At 40.0% G+C, this 12,034-nt stretch overlaps 1 protein-coding gene across 3 annotated transcripts in view; it reads left to right on the top strand.

The window, feature by feature from the left end:
- sh3pxd2b (SH3 and PX domains 2B) overlaps positions 1–12,034 on the top strand; it is a 306,057-nt gene that overhangs the window by 219,211 nt on the left and 74,812 nt on the right. For all 3 annotated transcript variants that reach the window (XM_041193213.1, XM_041193214.1, XM_041193212.1), the window contains exon 6: positions 8,292–8,317. In XM_041193213.1, coding sequence (XP_041049147.1) covers positions 8,292–8,317 — 26 coding nt within the window. The remainder of the gene's footprint in view (positions 1–8,291; positions 8,318–12,034) is intronic.

The following is a 12,034-nucleotide window of genomic DNA, read 5'->3' as shown; positions in this document are numbered from 1 at the left end:
AACTCCAGCTCAGCCAAAATTTTGCTGCCTAAATCTTATATCGCACAAGTTCCCACTCATTAGCCATCTTGTTCTTACTAACCTACATTGTTACCCCCACAGTTTACATATAAAATTTACATCCTCCTGTGCAAATCCATTGCTGGATTAAAACTTGAAATGTTACAGAAATATGCTGGGCTTCTTTAAATGCTATGTTATGGATTCTAATATATTCCTGCATGTAAAAGAACGTGAATTCTGAGACAGTAATTATTTAAGATTCAGAGTGGATTTGATATTGAATCCACATAAACTGCCAATAGTAATCAATACATTAGCCTGTCTCAGTTAGCTTATCTCAGTAATCAATTAATATCTCTTTCATTATCTTGGAAGGTTTTTAATCACTTTCTGACTTTGAGCAACTACAGAAGAAAACAGAATCACTTGTTGGAAACGGTGTGACGTGAGGGCAGTTAGGCAATAAAACAAACTGCAAAAGAATATGATGCAAGAGAGAGAAGTTAGATGAGTTAAGCAAGATGAATGACTGAAGTGGGTAGAATAGTATGTTCATTATTTTTGTATTAGTACTCAGAGACAAGTTGTAATGACGGAAAAAATGAATCTTATCATGACTGTTGGTCTGTATGTTTGCACAATAGAAAATAAAGCAGCTTACTAACATGCATGAAATTTCAATATTCTGAGCATTTTCTTCATCCATTTTTGGAGAGGTTGAGGAAATACATGCTCATAAGACATGAGTACTCAGTCTGAAAAACAAGGAACACTGTTGTTACATGCCTGGGCTATGCTATTGGAAAAAATAGTTATAGGGCAGTATGAGCATACCCACATAAAAGTAAGACATGCAGACAGCTTAAGGGAGCAACTGATGCCTCTGAAACCAAGAAGGTATCTGCAATGGACCTGAATTATTAACAGCTACATAACCCCATTTGTTTGCAATGAGATTGCTTAATCATACTTTGCTTGTTCATACTTTTCTATGAATATGTCAGTATTACATTATAATGCTTTTGTTATGTAATTATTGGATGCTAATGTGTGATTAATGTGAGTAATTTAAGGAACAAAAGGGTGCAAGGTCACCCTAGAGTGCAGTACAGCAAAGACAAAGGGACTCTTGTGCATTAAGTGAAAAGTCTGTTATCAGGAATGTAGTACCATATAAATTAATACTGAGCTTGTCAGTTACATCACAGACAAGGGCACTGTTTTCTGTTTTTTGGAAAAGTGATTAGAATTGTAGAAAACACTGGTAAAAATCCTGGAAAATCACAAAACACTGCAATAAAAATGACTGTTAGTCAAGAACTTAAGTCCTTGAATCCTGGATTCAAAAAAATAAATTTGACTCATTTAATTGACTGTAAACCAGATGACACTGGTCATAGATCATGAGAGTCAGTGTCCAAAGAGAATTAAGTGTCACAACATTGTGCCATCTTCCGGCCAGTATTATCTTTTGATAGGTTTTAGAAAACAAATGAACACAGATAAAACTTGATGTTAATAGACTTGTTCAGAAATGGAGTAGGCTTTAGTACTTTTAGCTTTATAAATAACTAAGCTGCAACAATTTCCTTTCAGATTTTAGTTGGCCAAGCATCATACATTTCCTCTTTATCCATTGTTGCCATCCTCAGTTGTGCATTAGCTGCAGTGAATGTGTATTTGTATTCCTGGTCAACTGTGTGCCATGAAGAGTGGGATGTGAAATTATGTTGAAGTTACTATTGTACAGTGTTTACTGTTTTGGTGTAGGAAAAAATGCTTAATTCATGAAGAAATAATAATAACAGTAAATAATATGAATATATGTGTTAAAATTTGATTGTTTTGGTAAAACGTAATTATAGGTACAGAAACTTAAAGGATAGAATTATTTTTGTAATTCTGTGAATTGAATGGAATCATGCTCATCCACCTCCTATGATATTATATACAGAGTTAAGGGCAACTGTAGTTTTTAGGTAAAACATGGTTATGGAGCAAAGATGTAATTGATGTGTTTAAAGGCATATGTTCTGCCCTCATTTTTATGTAATATTTGAACTTTATATTGTTTACATAGGAGAAAAGAATACAAAATCAAGGACGTCATGCTAATCATTTCCAAATCATTGTTGAGGCATCAAGTGCAGTATTCTGTCCAATTCTGGGCACCACATTTTCAGAAGAATGTCGAAGTATTTAGGAGGGTACAAAGGAAGTTTATTAGGATGATAGCAGGAAAGAGGGACTTCCATTACATGGAAAGATTGAAGAAGCTGGAATTCTTCTTCTTGGAGCAGAGAAGGTTAAGGGGAGACCAAATAAAGGTATTCAAAATTATGAGCAGTTTTATTAGTGCAATTAGTGAGAAACTATCTCCTCTGGCAATTAAGTAGGTTAGTAAATGGAGGTTATAGGTTTAAAATAACTGACAAAAGAACTAGAGGGGATTTTTTTCACAGAAGACAGTTGTTGTGATTGGAATACCTGAAAGAATGGTGGAATCAGATTCTATTAAACTTTCAAAAGGCAATTAGACATGTATTTGAAGAGAAATTGCAGGGTTATGGGGAAAAAGCTGGTGTGTGTTCTGGGGTGCACTCCTGACTAAATTAATCAGATGTTTCAAAGAACTGGTGCAGGCATGATGGTCTGAATGCGCACTTCTTCCTGCCTACCCCAATGCCCCCCGCTCCCCCCCACGGAATTTTGTACAATCATAACCAGTGCATGCACCATCTTTGCAGCTGCTACTTTTACAACCCTAGGATGTAGGCCACCAGAGCCTGGTGATTTGTCAGATTTTAGTTCCTTAAGTTTCTCCAATACTTTTTCTCTGCTGCTATTACCTTAAATTCTTCAAGCATATTAGCCCCTAAGTTGTTATTCTCTATTTCTGCAATGTAATTTGTGTCTTCTACTGTGAAGATAGACAGTGGGCGGATAAACCGATGTTTTACCCAATGGCCGCAATGGCGGCTTTTCACGGCATATCGTCCCAAAGCCACCACATTACTTATGCATTCTCTGGAAACATGCCATTTCCATGGTGGGAGGGCTCTCATTTGCCTGTCACACCATCACCTCGTCGCTTCATCACACCAGGCACCATATTTAAACTACAGCCATACTCAGTGCTTCCAGGAAAAAAAAGACATAGCCCCGAAAGGCAAGAAGACTACAGCCCTCGAGTGCCTTTTGGATGACACTCCCACTCTGGCCGCAGGAGGGGCAGCTACATTACCACTCCAGCTTGGTGATCAGTGCCAATGCTGCACGGTGATGGCTATCCAATGCAGATAAAGGATGAATTATTTCATCCATCTCATCAATCCACACACTCAAGCCCATCACACATTCACTGGCATCTCACTCACTGCCAGCTTAAGAGACATCACCACCCATTCTCACACACATACCCTCACATGACCATCTGGCCTCATCTCCCCTGGAGACGGCCTCCTCAGGCATCATCATTTTGAGGCCACTTGCACAGATCAACGTGTGCCCCTCCCCACAACCACACCCTGGGATGCTCTCCTTCCCCAATACAGCTCTCGTCCTGCAGCCTCTTCCCTTGCCTAAGGCCACTTCTCCCCCATCCTCAAGCAAGACCTCACTCTGCAGACTGTATGTGCTGACTGAAGCAAGGTAAGCAAACAAACCATGAACCCCGCCAGATGCACGTCACTTATGTGCTGTTGTGAAACACGCTGCTGTGTTTTCCTGCTGACATGGGCGGACTATCCAGCGGGAGGATGGATGAGCCCGGTGGACTGGCCCTATAATGATTAAACTGATGTATTACAGTGAGGTTCCCAACATCCGATTGCAGGAAATGTGGCCCACCATCAGTGGGCTGAGTAGACGATCGCAAACTGGCTTCATCACGTAATGAAACCTGTCTGCCTCCGTCACTGAACATGCCCAGCGCCTGTGGCCTTGAAAATTCTTGGCCATGTGTTGTAGCTTCACCAGGTTGATGCCTCATTTTTAGATATGTCTGGTGCTGTTGTGTTTCCTGTTCTTATTCCAGAATTGGAGATTTCTCTTTTAATGCCTTCCAACTCTTCCAAGTCAGATTCAGCCTATAGCCTGTTTCTTCCATTGTTTGGAATGCTAGTAGTGCTGTGTTGTACCTTCACCAGGTTGACGCCTCTTTTTTAGGTGTGCCTGGTTTTGCTCCTGACATGCCCTTCTGCACTCTTCATTGAACCAGTTGATCCCTTGGCTTGATGGTAATGGTAGACTGTGGGATATCCCAGGCCATGTGCTTATAGACTGTGGTTGTAAACAATTCTGCTGCCTCTGATGACTCACAATGCCCAGTTTGAGTTCCTAGGTCTCCTGTGATCTATCCCATTTAGCACAGTGGTAGTGCCACACAACATGATGGAAGGTAAATGCATCTTCAACATGTATTTTGGTGAGGATAAGGTCTAGTAGATTCTTCCCTCTTGCTTGTTCCCTCACTCCCTTTCGCATTCCTAGCCTGGCAGATATACCCTTCAGATCTCAGCCAGCTTGGTCAGTAGTGGTTCTACCAAGCTGCTCTTGGTAATGGACATTGAAGGCACCCATGCGGAGTACCTTCTGTGCCCTTGCTACCCTTCCAAGTGGTGTTCAACTTGGAGGAATACTGATTCATCAGCTGAGGGAGGGCTGTTGGTGGTAATCAGCAGGAGGTTTCCTTGTCCATGTTTAACCTGATGGCATAAGGTTTTCTGGGGTCCAGATTCAATGTTAAAGCCTCGCAGGGCAACTCTCTCCCAACTGTGTATGACTGTGTCACCACCTCAATGGTTCTGCCCTGCCAGTGGGTCAGGACATGTCCAAGGATTGTAATGGTGGTGTCTGGCACAATGTCTTTAAGGTATGATGCCGTGAGTATGACTATGTCAGGCTGTTTCTTGACTAGTCTGTGGGACAGCTCTCCCAAACTTGGTACAAGTCCCCAGATGTTAGTAAGGAGGACTTTGCAGGGTTGACAGGGTTTGGTTTGCCATTGTGGGTCCCAGTGCCTAGGTCAATGGCAGGTGGTCCATCCATTTTTATTCCTTTTCAACAGTGGTTTGGTACAACTGCGTGGCTTGTTAGGCCATTCAAAGGGTGGTTAAGAGTCAACCACATTGTTGTGTCTGGAGTCACATGTAGGACAGACCAGTGAAGGAAAGCAGATTTCCCTCCCTAAAGAGCATTCATGAACCAGATGGATTTTTACATCAATTTATGATAAGCTTTATGGCCACCATTATGGAGGCTAGCTTTTATTTCCAGCTTTATTAATTAACTGACTTTATTAGTTTAAATTCCACCAGCTGCCATTTGAACCTGTGGGATTTGAACCTGTATCACCAAAGCAATAGCCTGATCCACTGGATTACAAGTCCAGCGACATGAACCACAAAGTCACCATCTTAATACAGAGTTGGTATAAAGCATAGTGAACATTTTGAATGCTACGTCCTGCAGTTTGAGCCATATCTTTTGAAGTGATTGGCTTGGAAAGATATGAAAATATCTATCTTTTATATTCAGAATTTTCTATTTTTATTTTTCTTGACACTGAACTTTCAGTTTGTGATGTCAATTTTCCCCGATCATCAGCATTTATACCTGCAAGGATTGGTATACCAACCAGAAATGCAACACCAGCGGCATACTCCATGTCATTATTTTGAATATGTTGATTCTAAGATCTAATTTATTCTGGGTTTAAAAGAAACCTCCCTTTGCTATATCAAGCAAAACAACCCTGGTGGATCTGAAACATTGGCTGTGTGTTTTTTTTTAAAGTAAAAAGCCCAGACTAAAGTGAAACTAGTAGTTTTAATAAAAGCTCTGCATTTGTACCACAATTGTTAAATTTTGTGCTGAAATATTCTAAACGCAGGTCATCTGTAAACTCTCCATTGACGTCAAAATGAACACATAGAACTTCTCCATATAAGCTTTCCCTGAGTTTATTAAAACTATTTTGAGTTTGTCTTTGTTTCCTGGCTGGCTCTGACAGATTGCAGTGTATCTTGATATATACCAAAGGGCTTGTTTTGGACAGACTGTGCTTAACTTTGGGCAGAACTTTGCCAATTTGGTTTCGCAATATATGAGCCATTCTATAAAAATTTAAAAATCAAGAATGCTGGCTAATGATGTACTTAAAATAATGGAAAGTATAATGCAGTGTGTCTGCCAAAGTGACCATCAACAGTATTTTGAATTTAATTTTTCTCCTCTTTCTTTCCCTTCCTTGCCATTAGTAGCTTTTGTAGAATCAGGTAGCATTGGATCAGCACGGGGTGGGCTAGGGTGGAGCTTGAGTCCATAAATATATTTTTTTAAGGTGAGTATATCATCCACTGATAAATATACTTTTTTAATAGAAAAAAGACAATTTTCTTTGCGCAGGAGGTATCCCCTCACTTTTCCTTTGCCAGCATTTTTCAATCAATCTTGGGAATTGTTCGAGTGGTGCTCTCTCAGTTTAACCTCCCTTTGATGTTCCTACAGATCAATACTTGTCAGAATAACCCTGTCAAATCTATCCATGTGCCACTTGCTGCCCATTAAATAGAGTCAGATTGTAGATTAGTAATAACCACAGTTCCTTCAGCCTGTCCACATAGCAGCCCAAGCAAAACAGTAGCAATTCGTTCAACTGCACTTTTATGGAAATGAGATCATTATTCATTTTAAAAAGATTGATCATTGAAAAAAGGAGGGAGGCAGAAAGAGGAAATCATAGGCCAGTTAGCCTAACATCTGTCACAAGACAATTTCTAGAATGTATTATTAAGGAAGTCATAGCAGAATGCTTAGAAAATCATAATTTGATCAGGTAGTCAACATGGCTGTGTGAAAGGAAATCATGTTTAACTAATTTATTAGAAATTTTTGAAGAAGTAACAAGCAAAGTGGATAAAAAGGAACCTGTAGATGTGTACTTGGATTTCCAGAAGGCATTTGATAAGGTGCCACATCAAAGGTTACTGCACAAAATAAGACTACATGGGTGCAGGGGGTAACATGTTGGCACGGATGAAGGACTGGTTGGCTAACATGAAGCAGAAAGTAGGGATAAATGGGTCTTTCTGGGTTGGCAAGTTGTGACAAATTGAGTGCCATGGGGATCGGTGTTGGGGCCTCAACTATTTACAGTCTCAAATGATTTGGATGAATGGACCGAATGTATAGTAGCTAAATTTGCCAATGACACCAAGATAGGTAGGAAAGCAAGTTGTCAAGAGGAGTTAAAGAGTCAGCAAAAGGATATAGACAGGTTAAGTGAGTGGGCAAAAATTTGGCAGATGGAATATAATGTGGGAAAATGTGAACCTGTGCACTTTGGCAGGGAAAATAGAAAATCAGTATACTACTTAAATGGAGAGAAATTGCAGAGTTCGGAGGAACAGAGGGTTGCCCTGGTACATGGATCACAAAAAATTAGTATGCAGGTACGCCAAGTGTTTATTGCAAGGGGAATGGAATACAAAAGTAGGGAAGATTTACTGCAGCTGTACAGGGCCTATGTGAGACTACATCTGGAATGCTGTATATATTTTGGGTCTCCTTATTTGAAAAAAGATATAATTGCGTTAGAAGCAGTTCAGTGAAGGTTACTCAACTCATTACTGGGATGAAGGCCTTATCTAATGAAGAAAGGTTGGACAGGTTGGGCCCAAATCTAGTGGAGTTTAGGAGAATGAGAGGTGATCTTATTGAAACGTATAAGACCTTGAGGGGATTTGATAGGTTAGATACCAGCAAAATGTTTCCACTTGTGGGAGAGACTGGAAGCAAGGGACACAGGTTAAGAATAAGAGGCCTACCATTTAAGATGGAGGTAAGAACTTTTTTCTCTGAGGATGGTTAGTCTATGGAATTCTTTTCCCCAGAAAGCAGTGGAGGCCAGGTCATTGAATTTATTCAAAGCAGAGTTAGACAGGTTTTTAATAGACAAGGGAGTCAAGGGTTATGGGGGCAGACCAGCAAAATGGAGTTGAGACACAACCAGATCAGCTGTGATCTTATTGAATGAAAGAACAGGCTCGTAGGGCCGAATGGCCTACTCCTGCTCCTAAGTCCTATGTTTATTGGTGGCAGTAGAATACAATATTAATGTTTGCACCATTAAAGCGTCATTTAGCATATTGTACCTTTTACTTTCCCAATGTCTTTCACTAAGAGAAACTAGAGATTTAAGTCAGTCTTTTAAACCATCACTCTGCTGCAACAGTAAACACACTTCATTCATTCATTCATTAATACCTTCATTTTTCTTATTGTAGGGAACCAATTGGAAAGAAGAAATCTGGTAAGGAGCATTTAATTGAATTATCCATGTGCTACTTGTCTGTTACTAAAACTATTTTAAATTGTTTAGCCTGAAGGGCTGTCTGCATACTTAGACTTGAAGTATATTTCTGTTAATTGCAGTTTACTGTGAAGTTTTGTGAAATGGTCAAGTGTTTTTCTTACTAACTTGACAATAAGTGATATCAATACATGAAGTGTCTTTTTTTAAAACCCATAGACAATATCCTTTGTGTAATACAAATAAGACAGGATGGTGAGAAATTCTAAAGACCAGTCCAAAGAACTGCTCATGGGAAAACCTCCCTGGTAACAGGATCAATAACAATTTCTCATGTTAAAAAAAAATTGCTGGAAGCTATAGAAAGGTATTGTATGGGTGAATGGAGAATTAAACTGCACCTTATGTATGAGACTCAAAACTCTGATGTTCAGCTGAACAAAAAGCAGTGGAATTGTTAAAAAGAATTAAAACAAGTAACCAGAGGTGAAAGCAAGACAAAAGAGCAATTCAGCCTCTCTAGCTTGTTCAGATATTCAAAACAATCATGGCTGATCTTACTGTGACCTCAACTCCACATCCTGCCTACCCCTGATAGCCTTTGAATCTCTTGTTATTTAAGAATCTATCTACCTCTGTCTTGAAAATACTCATTGACCATGCCTCCACCGCTCTCTGGGAAAGAGGGTTCCACAGACTCAGACCCTCCAAGAGGGAAAAAAATCTTCTCATCTCTATCTTAAATGGGAGATCCCTTATTTTTAAACTGTGTCCCTTAGTTCTAGTCTCTCCTATAATGGGAAACATCCTCTCAGCATCCACTTTGTCCTCAGGATCTTATATGTTTCAATAAGATCACCTCTCAATCTTCTGAACTCCAATGAATACAGGCCCACCCTGTCAAATCTTTCCTCAGCAGATAACCTCTTCATCCCAGGGGCAGAAGTTTTCACTTGGTGGGCAGGCGCGTGCCCGACCCGCTCAAGCGTGAAATAACACATGTTAACTTTGGTCTAGCGTGCTGATGTCAATATGTAGTTGCATGATAGTTCAGTCGGCGGGCACACGCTGGAGCCGGCAACATGCCCGCTGACAATTAAAAGGCCTGTCAAGGCCATTAAGTAATCAATTAATGTAAATTTTTCACTGCCCGTTCAACCTAACTGTTGGCGGACAGGCAAAAGGCCAAGCGGCTTATGCATTTTTTTGGAAACCTCATCCACGGGTGGGATAAGGTTTCCAAAAGCAAATAAAAATAAAATAAAACCTTTATATTTTTCATTAATAACATGCCCCTGCCCATGTGACAGGGTCAGCTGAGGGGTCGCGTTTCATTACATTTTTATTTTTTAAATTATTTTTTTCACATCTCTTCATCTCTCTGAGGCAGCTCTCTGTGCCTCAGGGAGATATGAAGAACTTGCTCATGCGCATGAGTGAACTTGGCGCTCGGCCCGATTGCCTCCGCCCCCACCCCCCTTAATTGGCACGCCAGCGTGAAATCGCGGTCTAGTGCCGATCGTGGGTGGTGGCCGGCTTCCCGACTGCTGCAGCCGAGTCTGTCGCCAAGGGCAAAATTCTGCTCCAGGAGTCTTTGGAGTGAGTCTTCTCTGAACTGCTTCTAATTTAATTGTATCCTTTCTTAAATAAGGAGACCCAAACTGCACACACTACCCCAGATGTGGATCCACCAACACCCAGTACAACTGTAGCAAACTATCCCTACTTTTATATTCCATTCCCCTCACAATAAACAATAACATCTCATTTGCCTTCCTAAACACTTGCTCTACCTGCATACAAACTTTTTCTGATTCATGTACCAGGACTCCGATCCCTCTGCACCTCAAAGTTCTGCAATCTTTCTGCATTTAAATAATATTGGACAAATTCACATTTTCGCACATGATACTCCATCAGTCAAACTTTTGTCCACTCACTTAACCTATCTATGTCTATGTCCCTTTGCAGACTCCTTATGTCCTCTTCACAACCTACTTTCCTACCTATCTTTGTGTAATCAGCAATTTAACAACCATTCATTTGGTTCCTTCATCCAAGTCATTGACATAAATTGTAAATAGTTGAGGCCCCAGCACTGATCCCTGTTGCATTCCACTCCACTTGCCAACCTAAAAAAGACCCATTCATCCCTACTCTCTGCTCCTGTTGGCTAACCAATCCTCTACGCATGCTGATATATTACTCTTCCACCATGAGCTCTTTATTTTGTGTGGTAACCTTTGATGTGGCACCTTGTCAAATGCTTTCTGGAAATCTAAGTACATCCCATCCAGAGGTTCCCCTTTACCCATGTTGCTTGCTACTTCCTCAAAGAACTACAATAAATTAGTCAAACATGATTTCCCTTTCACAAAACCATGTTGACTCTGCCTGATTGCATTGAGATTTTCTAAGTGCCCCACTATAACCTCCTTAATAATAGATTCCAGCAATTTCCCTCTGACAAACGTTAAGTTTCCTGTTTTCTGATTCCTTTCTTTCTTGAATAGCGGAGTTACGTTTGCTTCTTTCCAATTTGATGAGACCTTTCCGGAATCTATGGAATTTTGGAAAGTTAAAGCCAATGCATCTAGTATCTCAGCAACCTCTACTTCTAAGCCCTAGGATGAAGCTCATCAGGGCCTGGGGACTTGTCAGCTTTTAGTTCTAATAATTTTCTCAGTATCCTTTCCCTGGTGATTGTAATTGTTTTAAGTTCCTCCCTCCTTTTAACCTCCTGATTCACAATTATTTCTTGGGAGTTATTCCTATACAGTGAAAACAGACACAAAATATCTGTTTAATTCATCCACCATTTCCTTATTTTCCATTATTAATTCCCTATTCTCACTCTCTAGAGGATTTACTTACTCTTTTTCTTTTTAAACACCTGTAAAAACCCTTACTGTTTGTTTTTATATTTCTAGCTAGCTTTCTCTCATACTCTGATTTCTCCCTTCTTATTAATCTTTTATTCATTCTATGCTCTTTTTACTCTGTCCAATCTTCTGACCTGCCTCTCATCTTTACAGAATTATATGCTTTTACTTTCAATTTGATACTATCTTCAATTTATTTAGTTAGTCATGGATGGTGTGTCCTCCCTTAGAGTCTTTCATTCTCACTGGAACGAATCTTTTCTGAGTATTCTGAAATATCTCCTTCAACGCCTGTCCCTACATCTCTACTGATCTATTCTTTAACCTAATTTCCAAGTTCACTTTAATCAGCTCTGTCTTCATGCCTTCATAATTGCCCTTATTTAAATTTAAAACACTAGTCTCTTCTCTCCCTCAAACTGAATGTGAAATTTGATTATGTTATGATCACTGCTACCTAGGGGTGCCTTGATTATTAGGCCATTAATTAGCCCTGTCTCATTGCACATTACCAGAGCTAGTACATCCTGCTCTCTTGTTGATGCTAAAACACGCTGCTATAAGAAACTGTCTCAAAAGCCCTCTCTACTGCCCTAGTTATATGACTCACCAGAATACTCATCCCAGCACGGATCAGGTGAAGACTATCCCAACTGTACAGCTCCAATTTTCCTCAGTACTGGTGCCAGTGCCCCATGAATTGAAACCCATTTCAAACATACCAATCTTTGAGCTACACATTTAACTCTCTAATCTGATTTACCCTTTGCCAATTTGCTTGTGGCTCAGGTAGTAATCCAGAGATAATTACCTTTGAGGTTCTGCTTTTTAATTT

The sequence above is a fragment of the Carcharodon carcharias genome, chromosome 8 (assembly GCF_017639515.1).
Source record: "Carcharodon carcharias isolate sCarCar2 chromosome 8, sCarCar2.pri, whole genome shotgun sequence".
Classification (NCBI taxonomy): domain Eukaryota; kingdom Metazoa; phylum Chordata; class Chondrichthyes; order Lamniformes; family Lamnidae; genus Carcharodon; species Carcharodon carcharias.
The sequence above is the reverse complement of the archived record's forward strand: the minus strand, read 5'-3'. Positions and strand labels throughout refer to the sequence as shown.